This window comes from Dermacentor silvarum, chromosome 1 (genome assembly GCF_013339745.2).
Source record: "Dermacentor silvarum isolate Dsil-2018 chromosome 1, BIME_Dsil_1.4, whole genome shotgun sequence".
NCBI classification, from domain to species: Eukaryota; Metazoa; Arthropoda; class Arachnida; order Ixodida; family Ixodidae; genus Dermacentor; species Dermacentor silvarum.
Window position 1 is genome coordinate 230379889 of NC_051154.1, and position 19530 is coordinate 230399418.

Consider the following 19530-nt stretch of genomic DNA (forward strand, 5'->3'; position numbering starts at 1 on the left):
CTTGCAAAACTTTATGGGTGCAGATAAACTGTTCATAGTAGCGTAAAGTTCACTTAATACGGGATCATTACAATTGGTATCGCCTGTATACAACTGTTTACAAGCTATTGGCACACTCTGTACCTTAGACCCCATTATTTGGCTTGTAACATTTCTTTATCATAGATTAATTTATCGTTACTCTGAACAGTGCACAACGACTACAGTGTGGTCTATCAAAACCAGAAATCTATTTTGTGTGGTGCTCTTCAGAGTAGCAGAAAGAACTTGCATGTTGTAGCGCTGGGCAATCTGCTCCTTCCAATCTAGATCAAGGCGTGCATGTACTTCCTGCAGCTGTTCCTCAACATAGTGTTGCAGGCGCCGCGCCTCCGACAATCGGCTGGCTGAGACAGGGTCCAGGCCTCGATCATGAAGAAGTCCCTCAAACTGAGGGTCACGGTTTCGCAAGCACCTTGTACGAGCCTCTTCCATCAGTGAAAAGGTCTCAAACACGAGGCTCCGTAGGGCATGCACATCTGCATGAGTCTTCTGTAAAAGCAGAAAAAAGTCCTGTTAGTAACCTACAAAAAGATAGACAAACATAGCCATTTCACAGAGCTCTTATTCCGGCAGTCATACGTTTAGTCACAGAAGCAGATAAGCAGTTCCGTTTTACAAAAAGGATTCTGCAAAATAGTAAATAAGGGGCAAATATTAATGCTTCTGCAGCAGCACAATTTCTCCTTTGCAAGCACATGGTTCACACCCGTGCAAATGGGCCAAAAGAGGACTTCTTTTGTTGCTTCTAAAAAGCAAATTTCAAAACCTTAACGAGGCATCAGTGGCGAAAAAGCCATAATCTGTCCTATAGCACAGATGCCTGGACAGCATCCTGTTCAAATGATGCACTGAAAGGAGCAAACTGCACCTGTGTGTGTAACTACACCATTTGGTCCCTTCATTGCAAGAAGCAAAGACAAGCTATGGAGAAGTGCAGTTTTCTCCAGATTCCTGCACTCTGTAGACCTCTGAAGCAGACAGCATGTACATCTCTGTACCGACATCTACCTGAACCTTAGATTTCAAATTGAGCACTTGTTCAGGAGATGCCACTCTTGTAGCCCAATCATGCCTTACATGGCTCATTTTCTGAATAAGCAACATAACTGTACTGCAGCGCACAGCTCGCAGCCACGCAGCATATGGCTGTGAAAATTCTATTCGCTATTCTACTGCTATTTCAGCAACCAAAACAAATTGTTTAGGTGTGCAGGTAAGGGTCTGGAACGTAATGACAACAGCTCATGCAACAATAATTGATGCATTGCAGAATGATAAACATAATTTTGGTTGAGTGGTGTTGGTAAGTTAAAACCGACTTGAAGACTGAAGAAATAGAATCGAAAAGAGAGGCAATATTTCTTAAAAATGACTACTGTGACCTTCCACTGATTTTATTCGCTGCTGGCCAACTTCTCAATCTCTTCTGGAGCTTCCTGATCAATGGAATACAATAAAGGAACATCGCCAGGAATCGGATATGCCTCCACAGTCGCGCTTCCAGTACGTCACAAAGTACAAAACATTCTTTGACTACTGTTTTTGCTTGCACAAGCAAAACTGCATTGTCCTTTTCATCTTCACATCATAAGCGAAATACGCTGTGGCCGAACATCCAGAGTTTGACAGCCCTCGACCAATACTTAACTGAACTAAATGTTACACTTAAGAGTACAGTGCAAGCAAAAGAACAATTAAGCAGTCTTGAAGAATGTTTCACATTTAACTGAGCCGCATGCATGATCAATTTAGGCTTTGTGACAAACTTCTATGAATGCTTTCTCGTTTGTGAACCCCCAACAGGCCGTTGCATTTGCTACTTTAGAATTTTATGCAGTGTCGCAATTTGATTGCAGTACCACAGATGTGCAAAAAGTTTAGTAGACGTGCTCGGAATGCCTTGCATGCGGTGAGCAGGGCTCCACTCGGCTACCTAGTGAACTGCTCGAATATAGTACCTGCAGCTTTTGTTGCGCTGCTTTCTTCGTTTTATAAGAAGGAACCTGACGCTGCAAACAAGCAGTATGCAGAGAAGCTGCTGGAGAAAAATGCACCGAGAAACCTCTTGGAGGTCGGGTCAAGTGATGATGAGGAAGAGGATGTTGCCCGAATTATCTTCAATTAAATTCCGTTTGCATTGAAGATGCAAATGAAGAGAATGTGCAACACATGCAACACACTTCATATTATATATGTTGACTTATTCTTGAAAACTATTGTTTAAGTAACAAATACATACAGCCTTAAAAAAAACATATGAATGTGAACATGACTTCCAAAGAAAAGAAGAAGACCACGGCCAGAAACTCGGGATAGTGGCTGGAGCAAAGCAAGCTTAACTGCAGAAGCTGATCAAGATGTGCCACTCTATCTAAAAAAAAAAAGAGCGCAACTGCAGCCACGGTTTCCACGTCTAAGATGCATAATTGAGTTTTGTGACCACCATGACACATTGTACACAACTGTGTACACACCTGTAAAAAGTAAACTATAGGAGCTCCTGCAGGGTTCATACATGTTTCAGAGACAAAAATTCAAGGATATTCAAGGACCTTTAAAGGCCCTGTCAAAATTTTTTCAAGGGTGCAGAGCGGCATCCCATGTAGCAATGTTTCACTGACGTTTCCAAAACACTACAGTTAAACTTAGATATAACGAAGTTGGTGAAATCAGCACTTTACTTTGTTATATCAAAATTTAATTATATTGTTACGTGTCATCCTGCGACATGGTCCGCCTCGCGTGATCATCAGCGACCGTGGACGACAATTCACAGCGGATGTCGTGGAGGAGCTGCTTCGTATGTGTGAATCCCACTTGCGTCACTCGACACCGTACCATCCACAAACGAATGGGCTCACGGAGCGCACCAACCGAACAATTGTAAACATGATATCTATGTATGTTTCATCCGACCAGAAGAACTGGGATGACGTACTGCCTTTTATCACGTACGCGTTCAACACCGCCAAACATGAGACTACCGGGTATAGCCCTTTCTTCCTGCTGTACGCACGGCCACCCCGGTACACAATCGACACTGTTTTCCCTTTCCACAGTCACGAAAATCCCACTATCGCCGAGACTCTCTGCCTTGCCGAAGAAGCTCGTCGTATCGCTCGTTTGCGCACTTTGGCATCGCAGGACAGATCAAAAGCACGCTACGACATTCGCCACCGTCCGGTAATCTATCGCCCGGGTGATTTAGTCTGGCTGTGGACTCCAGTACGGAAACGCGGGTTATGCCAAAAGCTTTTGGCCACCTACGATGGCCCGTTTGTGATTCTTAACAGACTGACGGAAGTCACCTATAACATAGCTCGCCTCATGGCGAGTGGTAGAAGAGCTGCCAAGACCCAAGTGGTCCATGTGGCCCGCTTGAAACTCTTCACTTCAAGACAAATGGATTGACTCGCCCGCCGGGCTTCGTCTGCGACGGGAGGAATGTTACGCGTGAGGAAAACGAGGAACGGTGAACGTGCTTGCGGTCCCGGGTTGGAAAAGAGAAAGAGGACAACGCTGAGTGCATCAACCAGCCAGCTGCTCTTGTGCTCACCTTCGCGACCTAAAATAAACGGTCCCCTTCATCTGTAAGGTTTACAAACGGTCTCCTTTGCGCGTAACAATATGAAAATTGCACCATCCTTTATGCAAATAAGCACAAATGCCAAAGGATTTTTCTTGCGTGGAAAATTGCCATAAGGCTTTCGGAATTACCGCGCAATCGAAACAAAAACTAATTTCAATGCGAAAAAAATCGTTTTGGTGAATTTGAAAGGTCGGTCACCAAAGATACTGTTTCATGCCATGTCGACGATGTCTTTACATTGACAGTAAGAAGCCTGTAAAGCTATCGCGTCCACTCTGCTACCCCAGCTGATAGCGTCGCCCGCAGTGGGATGAAACTATCATCTATCATGGATCGCCTTACCATTGCACCCGCCGCAGACTCCCTCCAAGATAAGGTGCACGGATCGCGTACGCGCTAGCCCACCCTCCCCCGCCCTCCTCCTGCATGTGCAGAAGGATGGCACGCATCTTGTCAACATCCTTCTCGGATCACGCTCGCACATTTTCCCTCGTACCCACAGCTGCGCCGACACCACACTGGCCATTTATTAGGTCCGAAATTAGGCGTAGCGCAGCACAAGATTTTGGAGGCCATGCCCAGTTAAATTTGCCTCTACCAGCGAAGATGTTGCTCCGCTTAGGCAACTGCTCTCTGTCAGCGCAGAACGATTCAAAACATGTATTTGCAAGCAACCGCATGTAATTCCACCAAAAGACCATCTGCGTCTAGGTAGTAATTCTTGGTGGCAGTGAAATTTCGTTATATTGATATCGCGTTTAACCACGCTACATTATTGAGGATCAAAATACAGTGGAATCTCGATGATACGAATCTCACGGGGTCACGAAAAATATTCGTATTAGCCGAAATTCGTATCATCGAAACACAATTAAAACTAGCTAAATTAAGGGGGAACGCGGGGATCAGATCGCGATAAAAATCGATTTTTGAAAACCACGCGTTTGGGTATCTGCAACGCCTAATCTACGCTGCATCAAAATGGTGTGGCTGAAAACGCACTGAAAGTGCCCGAAAAAGTTGAATTCGTCAGTGCGCAGGGCGAGAAAACAGCTTTAAATCGCGCAATATCACCGCAGTTCACCGGAGCCATATCTCGTATTTCCCGCCACCGAGCGCCGCCATCTTGGTATCGTTCGAAAGCTCAAAGTTTCGCCGTTCCGCTTCTCAATTTGTCCTTCGTCGCTAACTTCTAAAAAACGCACAAACACCAAAGAAGCGCGGGTCTGCGATAGGTAGTCACACGGGCCCTCTGATAAAAGCGGGCCTCCGATTGGCTGCCGTGCTGAAAGGCGTCTCTCCATTGGCTGCTGCTGTGGCAGGGGCAAGATGGCAACCGCAGTTCTCTGCTTCGTAAACCACGCCGGCGTCTTCACTTGACAGACAGAATTCGGATTACTGAGACCTCCCAGGTTAGTGATGAATTGTCGCTTGTTGGCGAATAAACTTAGGACGAAGCACGCCTTTGGAATATGGAAGCGCTCCTACGGAAAGAAAAATATGGCGATTAGCGGGAGAAGCGGAGGTGCACCCGACTGAACGAGCGCAACCTTGCACCGTGGATTACGTGCCGCGCTATCTTGCACCGTGTGACTCCAGCAGCGAAACCCACAATCGCCCTGTGCCATCGGCACCGATAACGCAGCCGACGGAAGACGTGCCAAGGAGGCTCCCGCGCCTCAACGTACGGCCGCGCGAATCAGCCGAGATCATCTCTCGGTAGACATAGCTCACTGTGACTAGGCAAAATGGCACAAAAAAGAACGCGGCCCGAAGCACGGCAGCCACTCTGCCCGATGGCACGCGGAAAAGGAGGAAAAGCAACATAAGCGCCACCGCTTCGAAGTCTTCGCGCCCATTCGCGGCCTCCGCGCTGTCCGGCGTCGCATCCGTGCCTCCGCACCAAAAGAGCAAGGGAGAAAGCGCGTGACTGCGCACTGTTCTCTTTCGCGGCCGTCGGTGGGGCGGCATTTATTCGTATCAACCGACGCGGGTCGAAAATCGATTCGTAACAGTTGTCTAGCACGTTGCAAATTAATGGGGCTCGGCCGGGACCGCAGAAAAATTCGTATCATCCGGAAATTCGTATTAGCCGTGATCGTATCATCGAGGTTCCACTGTACATGTTTTATGTGCCAGAAGTTATAAAAAGTTATATATTTTATATTGAGAACTTTGTTTTATTGAAGTTCATTAATCAAGGTTTAACAATAGCTTTATTGCACTAGGGAAACAAGATACAAAAATTATATTGGAAATGTCTAGCCTCGATCACTTCAAGTTCCTAACGAGGCGCAAAGAAAGCAGCGTAAACACAGGAGTGGAACCAGCACCAAGAGCTGGTGTCTTTCACGCTCGCCTACTATGGGGTTTTCCAGTTCCACGCAAGTCGTCGTACAAAGCGGAACGTGGCACACTCGTAGTGGCTGTCAATTTTGATACAGTAAACCCGTATAACAAAATTCCAAGTGCCAAGAAAATTTCGTTGCTATAGCTGATAATATTTATAACCAGGTTTCACGAAAAAAGCAGAGGTGACAGACATCAAAACATTTTAATTAGAAAGAAGCACAGTCGTACCCACGCATTGCATTGCACTCTTAAAAAAGTTTGCACCCTTTGGGCCCTTATCTTGTCCCACAACTATAATCATCACCTGCCTTTGCTTGCGTTTCCTTTCTTGAAAGCCCAGCACTTGCTACTTTCCTGCCTAGAATGCCATGTCACGTTGATAATGTGCATGCCTTTTGTGACTTGGGAAGTAGCGGGCTCGCAGCGTTAAAGAAAGGAAATGCGGGCAAGACAGATGACAATTATCCTCTATACTCCTCTTAAAAATTAAAAGGGAAAAAATTAAAAAAAAAAAACTGAGCTGCCGCACCCGCCTTTATGCCATGCGCCACATTGCACATCTTTCTCCTGTCTTCCTTCCACCCCTCTGAAACACGAGTCCAAATTAACAGCGCTGAGAGGGAAGGGGTTGAAGGGAGATGAATGATAGGCGCGAGAAGGTGCGATGAAGGCGTGCCATGCAAGGTGTGCCGCAAAAGGACGCGTGTAGCGAAGGTGTGTGGCATGAAAACGAATCGCACTTTTTCTAAAAATTTTTTTTTTTACTTTACCATTGTTTCCAAAATGGTAAGTTTGCCAGGTCCACACTGATCCACCACGGAAAGCAAGTGACCTAATCAATCTTACTGTATTACTCAAGAAATACAAGGGTTTTCAAGGAGAAAAAATTTCAGGAGTTTCAAGGACTTTGAAAACATAAGTTTCAATTTCAAACGTTTTTCAAGAGTTCCAGGGACCTGTGCACACCCTGTCCTTGTTTTCACTGACCTATTTCTTTTTCACTGAGGTCGACTTAGACAGCTTGTATAAAAAAAATTTTTTTCTCTGCAAGTCGTGTTTAGCAGTACAGACTTTTGGGCTAGTTGGTTTGATACAGTTATAGGGATCATAGGACTTAAATGAAGCATTTAAGGAAGAACAGGATGTGCGCTATCTTGTCCTGCCATTCTTCCTTGTCCCGGTGACAGAAATGCTATGGATGCTATAACTGTATCACGATCAGCACCTGAAAGCACACAATACAATTTCTACTAAGACGAGCAAGAGAGAAAATCAAACCTCCATGTCACTCTTCAAACACTCGGCAGTGCTCTCCAAGGTGATGCCTAGCTTCTTCATTTCCATCAAGCTGGAATCACTGCCAGCAGACTCAATGACTGTGCTCAGCGATTTTTCTTTCAAAGCCTTCACTTCCTTTCCAAACTCTTTTATCTGAAAAAAAAAAAAAAAGAGCAAGGAGAGTTTAAAAGTATGGGAAGCTTTATTCACAGATGCTATGACACTGCATTCTGCACAATTAGCAAGCTACAAGAAGTCAAGGGAAATCAAAACAACCTCCTTTGAGTATTTCTGATGTCCATAAAACCTACATAAACACCACTTTGGCATTAAAAACCACTGTTCACACCAAGACACAAGCTCATCACTGGCAATTTCCACCATTCATAAAGAAGCAGTGAATCCCAAACTGCCCTTGCATGTTGCTATAACAATCAACACATATAATTTCTGCCCAACAAAGGATTTGGCACGGGGGTTTCTCTTCTTGTCAATCAATTGAGCCATGTTCAGCCAATAAATTATTATATATATCAGAAGCCATATGGCAACATGCAACTGGTAATATTAAACCTTTTTACAGTGGCTCAAGCTACACAGAACCTGATTTACAAGTGTTATGAATCGCACACACACACACATATATACTGTTACGGAGAGATGCGTTTATTAATGAAATGATGGATGCGAGAGGCCTAGGGACCGATGATGTCACAGTCCGAACTCACGTCGTCTTCCTTCACTTTCAATCGTCCTCCCGTATCGTAGCAATTCCCCCCTTTGCAGACGATGCCCACCGGCCGAGTCAGTTGGAGTTCCGGTGGTGAAAACGTTTAAGACGGGCGACATGGACGACGTTGGTCTTGCTTGAGCGGCGGCCAGTAGACAAGAGTCGACAAATCACGTACGTGACATCACTGAGACGTGCCATAACGACAAAGGGGCCGGTGTAACGGGCCAAGAACTTTTGGTATAGGCCGCGCTTCCGAAGTGGCGTCCATAGCCACACCAAATCACCTTTCTCGTACGATACGTGCTGATGGCGCTCGTCATAACGGGTTTTAGAGCGTTCTTGGGAGGCAAAAGTACGAAGGCGGGCGATGCGCCGGGCCTCTTCTGCGCGGCAAAGTGTTTCGGCCAGAGAAGTTTCGGCGGTTTCGGAGAACGGAAGGATAGAATCGAGAGCTGTACGCGGTTGGCGGACGTATAGGAGATAGAATGGGCTGTATCCGGTGGTTTCGTGTTTTGCGGTATTGTAGGCGAAAGTTATGAAAGGCAACACAGTGTCCCAAGATTTGTGAGCGGAATCAACATACATCGCAAGCATGTTGATGAGAGTTCTGTTGGTCCGTTCAGTTAAGCCGTTAGTCTGTGGGTGGTACGGCGTGGCGTGACGAAAATGAGACGTAGAAAGCCGGAGAAGCTCTTCAACCACATCGGCAACAAATTGCCGGCCACGATCACTGATAATAACACGAGGGGATCCATGGCGTAAAATGACGAATGAGAGCATGAAGTGTGAAACTTCAGCGGCCGTTGCTACACGAATCGCCGCACTTTCTGCATAGCGTGTCAGGTGATCGACGCATACTATAATCCATCGGTTGCCTGTCGTTGATCGCGGCAGAGGGCCGAGCAGGTCAACACCAACTACCTCAAACGGTGAAGCAGGGGGCGTGATGGGATGCAGAAGTCCGGGAGGGCCGCTAGTTGGGCGCTTGTAGCGTTGACACAGTTCACAGCTCGCAACGTACGCTGCTACACTTTGGCGCATCTTTGGCCAGAAGAAACGTTCTTGTGTGCGCTGAAACGTCCTGGAAAATCCCATATGTCCAGATGTAGGGTCATCGTGCATTACTTGTAGCACATCACGTCGCAAGCTTGTCGGCACGACTAGAAGCAAACGGGCACCCTTGCCAGAATAATTTTGCTTGTAAAGAATGCCATCCTTTACAACGTAACGGCGTTGACCGTTCGCTTCGGAGATAAATAGAGGAGCCAGACTGGTGTCGCTGCGTTGCTCCGTGCGAAAGGTGGTAAGGTCAGGAAATAGAGGGTCAACAACTGCTAGGTATTCATCGAAATTGTCTGCGTCACACTCGGTCGTCGAAAGGGGAAGCCTTGATAAACAATCAGCGTCAGCGTGACGACGACCGCTCTTGTAACACACTTCAAAGTCATATTCTTGTAATCTTATGGCCCAACGAGCAAGACGGCCGGATGGGTCGCGTAGTCCGGTGAGCCAACATAACGAGTGATGGTCGGTGACAATTGAGAATCGGCGTCCGTAGATATACGGGCGAAACTTGTGGACAGCGAAGACGACCGCGAGACATTCTTGCTCCGTCACCGTATAGTTGCGCTCAGGTTTACTTAAACAACGACTGGCATAGGCAACCACATGTTCTATGGTGTCATGCCGTTGAACCAAGACGGCCCCGAGGCCTATACCACTGGCGTCGGTGTGAAGTTCGGTTGCAGCAGATGGGTCATAGTGGCGAAGTAAGGGCCCTGAGGTCAGTACGAACTTGAGCTGCTTAAATGATGACTCGCATTCTGCTGACCACTGAAAAGGCACGTCCTTGTTGAGTAGACATGTCAGGGGGTAAGCCAGGTCGGCAAATTTAGGCACGAAGCGACGGAAGTACGAGCACAAGCCCAAGAAACTTCGCAACTCTCGTAGTGACTGCGGTTGTTTGAAGCTGCTAACTGCAGCGACCTTTTGAGGGTCAGGCCGAACGCCGTGCTTGTCGACAAGATGACCAAGAACCAGAGTCTCACGGTTTCCGAAGTGACACTTCTTAGAATTCAAGGTGAGTGAAGCTCTCTCAAGAGATGTAAGAACGATGTCAAGACGGCGATTGTGCTCCTCAAATGTACGGCCAAAAATTACAACGTCATCAAGATAACATAGACAAATTTCCCACTTCAGTCCACGCAGAATAGTATCCATGAAGCGCTCAAACGTGGCTGGGGCGTTACACAAGCCAAACGGCATTACATTGAATTCAAACAGACCATCTGGGGTTACAAAGGCCGTTTTCTCCTTGTCATCCGAATGCATGGGAATTTGCCAATAACCGGACCTTAGATCCACGGAGGAGAAGTACGAGGCAGAATGCAAGCAGTCAATTACGTCATCAATCCTGGGAAGCGGGTATACATCCTTTTTGGTGATAGAGTTGAGACGTCGGTAATCCACACAGAATCTCCAAGAACCGTCTTTCTTCCTTACAAGGATCACAGGTGCAGCCCAAGGGCTGCATGACTCCTGAATGACCTTCTTCTTGAGCATTTCTTCCACCTGTTGAGCAATGATTTTGCGCTCTGCAGGTGAGACACGGTACGGTTTCTGCCGGATAGGATGAGCAGATCCCGTGTCAATCACGTGACGAGTACGTGACTCTGGCACATTAAATTGTTCCTCGCTCTGCGCAAAATCAAAGACTGCGGCATGCTTGGCCAGGACGTGGACCAAGGCTCGGCGCTTCTCTGACGGCAACGACTTGTTGACCATAGCCAGAAACTTGTCCTCTGTAGGGTGAGTGACAGCCACGTGGTCTACTGTTTCGTTGCTTAAAGCTGCGATACAACGACTGCTCGCATTTTGTTCGAAGAGGGCAAGCCGCATTCTACTGGGTAGCACGACAGGCTCACTAGAACAATTCAGCACCCATAATGAGGATCGCCCATCGGTAATAGAAATTGCGCAACGAGGCACGAGCACATTTTTCTTGACGCAGTTGAGGGGGACCGGCTCCACAAGGACATCAAACGTCCCAGCGTCTACAGCAGGGGTATCAACGGGCACTATCTTGATCGACTGGGGCGGCAAGCAAATATCGTCAGTGACGGCGAGGGTACCATGACAGCGCGGAGACCCCTCAGTAAAAGCGGATAACAAAATTTCACCAGCGCCGCAATCCACAGTGGCGCCGCACTCTCGTAGAAAGTCGATCCCCAAGATTACGTCGTGCGTGGAGCTAGCCAGAACAGCAAATTCCACCTTGAACACTCTGTGGCCTAAAGTTACACTCGCAACACACATCCCGACAGGGTACAGCGACTCCCCACTCACTGCACGGAATGTGGCACAGTTGTCCCAGCAAAACATCACTTTGGGTCCTAGCCGTGATTTAAAATTTAAACTCATAACCGAAACAGCTGCTCCAGTGTCTATCAAAGCCATCGTCGGAAGTCCGTCTACGAGGACGTGAACCTTGTTCTGCATCATCGAAACTGGTGGAGGCATGCGTGTGTGTTGTGACAAATGTTCGGCGACCTCACCTCCATCGGCCGCACCACCTAGTTTCCCGGCGGTGGGGAAGTGACACGGCGACCAGGCGATGGAGAACGGCGCCGGCGTGCAGTTGGGGGCGTCAAGCTTCGTACGGAGGCGGGCGAGTCGCTGCGGGTGTTCTGTCGGTAGTTGTTGCCCATGAACGTGTCACCACGGGAGTTCTGCTGGAAACTATTTCCGAAGTACGTGTCCCTTGTCCAGCGAGCACTACCGGGCCGATTGTTCCGTCGAGGAGACGCCGGCGGATTCTCGTAAAACCGTGGTTGTCCGCGACGGCGCTCAGGGCAGAATCGAGCCACGTGTCCACGGACACCGCACTGGAAGCACACAGGTGCCTCACGCAAATCACGAAACCTTCCACTAGGCTCTGTGTATTCGTGATGATCGTCCCACGATGACGCCATGGTACGTGGTTGGTTGAAGGCGTGCTGCGGGCCATCACGACGATGTAAGTCGTAGGTTGGTCGTTCCGGTGCTCGTGATCGAGGCGCATCGTCATGCCCCGTGGCATGAACGGACGCACACGTTGCGTCGTAAGGCAAATAGGCATCGCTGACGCGTGGTCTTGTCGCGGCGACAGCTTCACGTCGATCAAGTTCTTCGCGTACGATTTGTCGTATCGTTGACGCGAGATCGCAGGGTGGTATAGGACCGACGTCAACACTCGCAACGGTGGTGACGTTGGCGAGTCTACCAAACTTAGGTGTAATGCGCTTAGCCTTGAGAGTCTCAAACGTGCGACAATGTTTGATTACGTCGGCGACAGACTCCAAGGTGTCCTTTCCTATGAGGAAGTTGTAGACGTCCTCGGCAATCCCTTTCAGAAGATGTCCGACCTTGTCTTCTTCTTTCATGCGAGGGTCTACAGACTTGCACAATTTCAAGATTTCTTCAATGTAAATTGTGCAAGTCTCGCCTGGCACTTGAGCACGCTGCATCAAAGTCTGCTCAGAGCGCTTCTTCTTCAAAGATGGGTCCCCAAAGCAGCTCTTTACTTCATCCACGAAGTCTTCCCATGTGGCTAGAGTTTCTTCGTGGTTTTCAAACCACACGAGCGCCGTGCCTTCTAGAAACAATGGCACGTTGGTCAGCCGGGTGTCCGAATTCCAACGGTTGTATCGACTCACCCGACTGTAGTGGTTCAGCCACTCTTCAACGTCTTCTCCGACCTTTCCGGCGAAGGTCCGTGGCGCCATGTGATGTTGCCACGTTGCGCCAGACGAAGTCAGCGCGTTGTCACCGTTAGGAACCGTGTCCATTGGAAGCGGTGGTAGTCCGGCCAGGCGGCGGCTTCGGCGTATTTTCAGATGTTGCGCTTCCGTGGTCGTTCGTCCTGGACTTCTCTTCGTTACCCAGCACCTCGACCAATACTGTTACGGAGAGATGCGTTTATTAATGAAATGATGGATGCGAGAGGCCTAGGGACCGATGATGTCACAGTCCGAACTCACGTCGTCTTCCCTCACTTTCAATCGTCCTCCCGTATCGTAGCAATTCCGTATCGCATCTCTCCGTAACAATATATATATATATATATATATATATATATATATATATATACACACAGTGTGTTTCAGCGAACACTTTCAAAATTTATTTAAGGTTGCCTGTGGCAGATAGCCTAATTCTAGTTAATGAGCTGGTCTACTCGAAGAGACGGACATTACTTGCACAAAAAATTGAAATGCATAATCAACAAAAAAATCACGATATAAGTTTTTAACGAATTACCTGATGGCCCATATTGCAATTTACAAACTGTAGCCGTGGAGTTCGGAAGGCGGATCCACTTAGACTTAATTGTCAGGATGCCACTAGTTTCGAGATATTAATTCCCAAACTTTGCGGAGAAATGCATTGGCATTCCAGTTAATTTTGTACTTGAATGCACAGAACGACGTTTTGTTAAGAACTAACTGGAACGCCAATGCATTTCTCCGCAAAGTTCGGGAATAATTATCTCGAAACTGGTGTCATCCCAAGAATTCATTCCAAGTGCCTTGTGAACTCCACGGCTACAATTTGTAAATTGCAATATGTGCCATAAGGTATACGGTAAATTGCAATATGTGCCATACCTGCAGAATTGCCGCACGACTGGCCGCTCGAGGCGCTTTGCGTGTATTCGCGGGCTTCTTTCATGCTCGGAAAAACTTTTATGTAGCACGTATTGAGCAACAGAAAGCTGTATCGGGAGTTTTTCATGTTGCTTTGCAATTTTCTAATTGACACTTTGATAATTAGGACAGTAATTTTCGAGTTAGATAATTAATTACAATTAATTAATTAAATCTCAGTAACGAAAATATTACTGGTGGCTATTCCACTCTACTGGAAACAATGTGCACTAGGTTGGCTTTGCCTAACGCCGTTCCTCTTTTTTTAAATCGTGCTGCGTGATAGCAGGGACACCCTGTATATATACGCACACAGGGTGTACCAGCTAAATGTAGCCTATGTTTTAAAAACGACGGAGTGTGCTAGGAAGCTCAAACCAACACAGTGGTGTTGAGGCTCGCGTGTCCTAGACTGCGGTATTTTTTTAGTTTTGAAAACTCAATTCGTATAAACTAATTGCCTAACATTTTAAATATTGCCTTCACTAAGAAAGTGCCAATATGAAAGTTGTAGATCCCATTAAAAAATAGCCGACTAGTGTTTGCAACTAAGCACCATTAATGGTGCTTCTTGTAATTGCCTTTAAAGAAAGTCCGTGAAATTCAAAAACAAGTGCTTGATAGCGCCCTATTTCAGTGCTCCCAGATGACCGACCAAGAAACGAAATCCGCTTCTTTCTACAGCGGTTCCTGGACGAGCTTGGCCTTTCCGGTGGCCGCAAGGTACGCGCCAGCAACTCTCGCTAGTAAGATATGATCGCGAACAAATAGAAGATCATGACAATTGCATTTTACTTCCCGATTACAGTTCTGCGGTCAGCAGTTACTCAAATCCGAACATTTTTTTTTGTCCTTTTTTTTTTTTTACCGAGTGTTCGAGCTTCATTCCACAAGTGGAGCGAATTATATGTATATGCCACATCACGTCGAAGCGCAACACACCTTCACCACCGCTGCTCACTCTGGGTGCCCGATCCTGACATGGCACGCGAGTGAGTCACGAAAAAAGGCATGCAAACGACAAAGGGACCGACACAACGTCACCTGTTCTTTTTGTCTTTCGGCGGCTAGAAGAATGCGCTTTGCAAGTAAGCAAAAGGCAAATATGGTGCTTGCCTTGGGAGCGGCGGGCGGCAATAGGAGAAAGGCCTCAAAGTTATACCAGTCTTGGCGCTGTGGAGGGAGAACAACTGCAGCCCAGCCACTAAAATGAAGGCTTACCAGACGCAAAGGCAGACGGGGACGTCAAGACACTTCTTTCTGGGGTTTTACGTGCCAAAACCAGTTCTGATTATAAGGCACGCCAAAGTGGGGGGTTCCAGATTAATTTTGACCACCTGGGGTTCTTTAACATGCACTACAACGCAAGCACACGGGCGTTTTTGCATTTTGCCTCCTTTGAAATGCGGCCACCACGGCCTGGATTCAATCCCGCGACCTCGTGCTGAGCAGCGCAACACCTGAGCTAACTGAGCCACCACGGCGGGTAAGACGACAAGGCACAGGACTTCGACTATAAGTGAAGACGTGGAGACAGACATCCTGGTGTTCATGGCTGCCGAACCTCACGTTAGCGTACGTAATGCAAGTGCTGACGTACAGGTGTCAAAATCAACTGTCTGGAGGATCATGAAGAAGGCGAAGCTTCATCCATATCATCTTCAACTCCACCAAAAGTTAGAGGAGAATGATTTCCAAGGACGACTGGACTTCCGCAAATGGATTTTGATCAAGTGCAATGATGAGCCAGGCTTCCTCAACAACATCCCGTGAACGGATGAAGCAAACTTTTCCAGAAACGCACAGGTCAATCTCCATAACGCCCATTATTGGAGCGTGAAGAACCCCGCACTGGTTGGCACAATTCCACCACCAGTACCAGTGGTCATTTATTGTCTGGTGCGGAATTTTCGACAGTAAGATTACTGGTCCCGTCTTCTACGACCACTTGCTCTACGGACAGCGCTACCTTGACGAAATTTTGAATGGTCGAATGGACAATTTCTGCAATGACCTTCCCCTCAAGGGTCTTTGGGACGTATGGTTCCAGCATGGTGGTGCGCCCCCCCACAGCAGTAGTCAAGCTCGACGCTGGCTTGACATGCCTTCCAAGGACAGTGGATCGGGTGGCACGGACCAGTGTCATGGCCTGCAAGGTCACCTGACATGAACTCACTCGACTTCTTTTTGTGTGGATACGTCAAAGACCGCGTATATCGAACCGAGACCACCCCACCAGACACACTAAAAAGTAGAATTGCCCAAGTTTGCAGCGAAATTCCCAACGATGTCGTCAGGAGCGCAGCAGCAGACGTTTTGAAACGGTGTCAGTGCTGCATCGCTTCAGAAGGAGACTTGTTTGAGCACATCTTGTAATGTGGAAAGACTAAGGTGAAGCCCGCCAAGACTCATTTCTAAGAGCGTATACATAGACAGCGTATGTCCTTCATGACGCGTGCTACCACTTCGGTCGTGAACGTGTTGCCACAAGGCAGCAGCGAACCTGAAGAACCAGATGCTGTTGCTCCTTCCCAATTTGTTTTGGGCTCATTACCGTAACGCATGACTCGCTTTTTATGTTTTATTTCATATTACGTTTTGTAGCCTAATGTCCTGGCTGCTATCATTTCAATCGGGAAATAAAGTCATGTTCTATTCTTTCCACTCAAAGTTTAGGCCTGGCCTGCATGGAGCTTTTTTGCATGAGAAACGCACGCGCAGCCATGTCGACCAAGTCGTGCAAGCATAGGCACTTCCCGCGCCCGCTTCTTGCGCCCATGACGTCGAAGGATTGCCCTTCACGTCGAAGGATTTCCACAATAATGTTTAGCGTTTCCGGTATTCAGGCAAACGCAAGTGCAAGTGTACTGGCCGTTTTACCACGTTTTACATGATAAACGGAGGAGCAAACGTGAACTGCTTGCACGGTGCAGCTACCTGGCGGCACAAAGCTCAACCAAACACACAGCTAATATAGCAATAACCAAGTTTTTTCTACTTTGCTGCTGGCTCAAATTTTTGGCAGGAGCGTAATCTTGAACACGTCGTTTTATATGTTTAAAATGTTTTACACTTGATTACAGGAATATTAGCTCTGTATTTGGTTGGTTAAGCTCTGCGCCACCAGATGGCTGGACCGTGCATGCCGATCAGGCCGCTCACGTACGTCTACGAAGCTCCTTCATCACAGCGGTATGGAGGGGCTTTAGTTTATGCCTCTGGCTTTCCATCAAAACACCAAGCTCGCCTGTGGTTACCAGAATACCGGACACGCTCGGCGCTGCGACAGAACGCTCGCAACGCACGCTGCTTGATCGCTCTTGCTAGGGATCGACAGCCGGGCGGCTAGCGGAGAGGTTGGAGAGCCTTTGCGCGCTGGCTCCAAGACCAACCGGAAATAGGTTACAACACGCCACAACATGACGTAGAGCCAGCGAAGGCAGAGCTTAGCCCCGATCACTCGGCGAACGAGTTGAGGAGGAAATGCATGGCTAGGGAGGAGGGTAACATGTAGTCGTCCGTAGCTCTCTTAATATGAGACGCTTCACTTAAATTGTGACACGAATGTTTTACTGTAGCGATACCCTACGCATCTACAAAATTTGTCCGAACCGTTTCAGGGACCCTTTAAGGAATGAACACACTAGTGGCATACTTCCGACAACAGCATGCCGCGTGATGCCCCACCGGATAAGAGAGTTTTCAGGATGACTTCACAAGTGGCTAACCGCCATCCACCACTGTAGCTCGGAGCCAAGCAAGTGCCGAGGCTGCCACTAGACCTAACCCCACTTCACTTCGAAGCCGTCGCATACAGCACTTTAAAAACCATTGACGATCGCAAAATGCATCGTTTCTAGAATTCTTTATTTCTCATCGCATCAACTCGCAGAAAAGAAGAAGATAATCCGCCATTTGCAACGTCCAGAATGTAAAGCACGTGATGTGGTCAAGCCATCTCGCATGCAGTGCAGAGGCGGTTGGACGCAGGCTCCGAGTTGAACTTGCCTCAAATCCCAGCTTTCATTGGAGCTACAGGTTTGACAGTGGTTGTCGTTTGTCACGAAAGATAAAATGAAGACATCAGCTTATTCTACCGACCATTATTCTGAGTGAAAATCAAACTGTAGTCTATGTTTGTGTCATCAGCAGTGGCAACACGCTCGGGCCAGGTGGCCGGCATGGTAGCAAGCTGGCCGCAATGACAGAAATATCGCTTGCATTCAATTTTTCGTCGACAGGAAAATTTTTCCATTGTGCGGGGCAGAGCTCCAGTGTGGGGAAGCTGCCATTTATCAGCCCTTTCCAGTACATATCTGGAAAACGGTGGACAGCAAGGTGCCATGCTGCTAATGTGGTTGTACAACATGCACATGTTCATTTATTTATTTATTTTATTTTTTCGTCTACAGTTCCAATAATAAAATGCTAGACACTTGCGAAGTTCTGCCATTACACAACATACTTTGACCCTAATTTTGGATTGTACTGACTTCGGATATAATGGACCTTTCTTGCAGGGCTATTCCAATGCATCGTAATGAGCTTTGACTTATTTCTGAAACAAAAGAATATTTTAATTTGATCCTAAGTTGGTCTCAAAATGTCGAAAGTGGCATCACTGACATTATCGTTATGTCATTACAACGAGCAAAATTTCCTGGCAATGTGTAGCAATAAAGCTATACAGGGAGTCCCCGCTAACTTTAGCCAAGGTTTCAAAATATGCCAATTCACTCTAGGAGGAGGCAACCAAATGCATGTTGCTGGCTATTACATGGAGAAAGTCACACTATTTTTTGTATTCTGCTAAATTGCATAATAGGTCAAGCTTAATTAACCAAATTCACAAGTAATAACTTTAGGGCTCAGCTTCTAATTCAGCAGCTTCCAACTTCCAATATGTTGCATCATGATCTTTACTACATCCTCCAGAAAGCCCACAAAATATGAAAAAGCGCATGTGATATGTCAGCTTGTGCACCGCAATTTCAGTGCTCTCAAACGTGCCACGTACAAATGAACAATGCATTTACCCTGCCACTTAAAAGTTGACAGGGCAGTGACAGGGCAGTCTTCTTATCGACATCATGAACCGGCGTGACGGAAGCACGCTACTTACGTAAATTCCGCAGCCAGTGACTGCATCATTGCCCTGTATCAAGTGCAGAAACAACAGAAGAGGAAACCAATACGCCTTTATGTACCATGTCGATACAAGACAGACATAGTGCAGCATGTGCAGTGCAGCCACAACTGATGAGGTGCATGCTTGGGAAGGGGGAGGGAGGGGGGGGGGGTGCTTTTAGAGGAGAATATAGGGTATTTCAATGTAACTGTGGCAAAGTGGTGCGTTAATTTTCACAACTGAATTCTATCGAGGTTTAACTATACTATAATGACATACAATCTCAGAATATTAAATAGGCAAAAATTAGGTGGTTCTACAAGTTAACTGAAGTGTATACTGCATACATGTGGCTGTACATTGTTTTGGTAGATGTGAATATGAAGCATCATGTGTCTTTGTGTCCAGCGATGCAAGTTAGTCTGAGCATATGGGACAGCATAGTAGCAACGTGCTCACCTCATCATGCATGGCTGCAATGATAGCATCCTTAGATGGCTCCAATTTGTAAGGCTGTAAGAGAATAAGAAATCACGTTAGGTTTCTGCAGCTCCTTTGAACCCAATTCTGAGAACTTTCGTGTAATATTGTGCAACGTAGTGCAAAATGTACGCAATCCTGAGCAATCATGCGGACAGCTAACGACAGTGCTCCACTATGATATAAAATAAATCCATTGCCACTCTGCCTTTCTATGTGCCTCAGTCAAAAGCTCTCCTAAACT

General features: G+C 47.1%; 1 protein-coding gene across 5 annotated transcripts in view; it reads right to left on the bottom strand.

Moving 5' to 3' along the window:
* The window catches only part of LOC119436883 (nuclear pore complex protein Nup214-like), a 253473-nt gene that overhangs the window by 130390 nt on the left and 103553 nt on the right, over positions 1–19530 (bottom strand). For 4 of the 5 annotated variants that reach the window (XM_049660065.1, XM_049660067.1, XM_049660063.1 and 1 more), the window contains exons 15-17: positions 19266–19319; positions 7262–7414; positions 268–531 (exon numbers count right to left, since the gene is read on the bottom strand). In XM_049660065.1, coding sequence (XP_049516022.1) covers positions 268–531; positions 7262–7414; positions 19266–19319 — 471 coding nt within the window. The remainder of the gene's footprint in view (positions 1–267; positions 532–7261; positions 7415–19265; positions 19320–19530) is intronic. The other variant, XM_037703911.2, reaches the window with a different exon arrangement.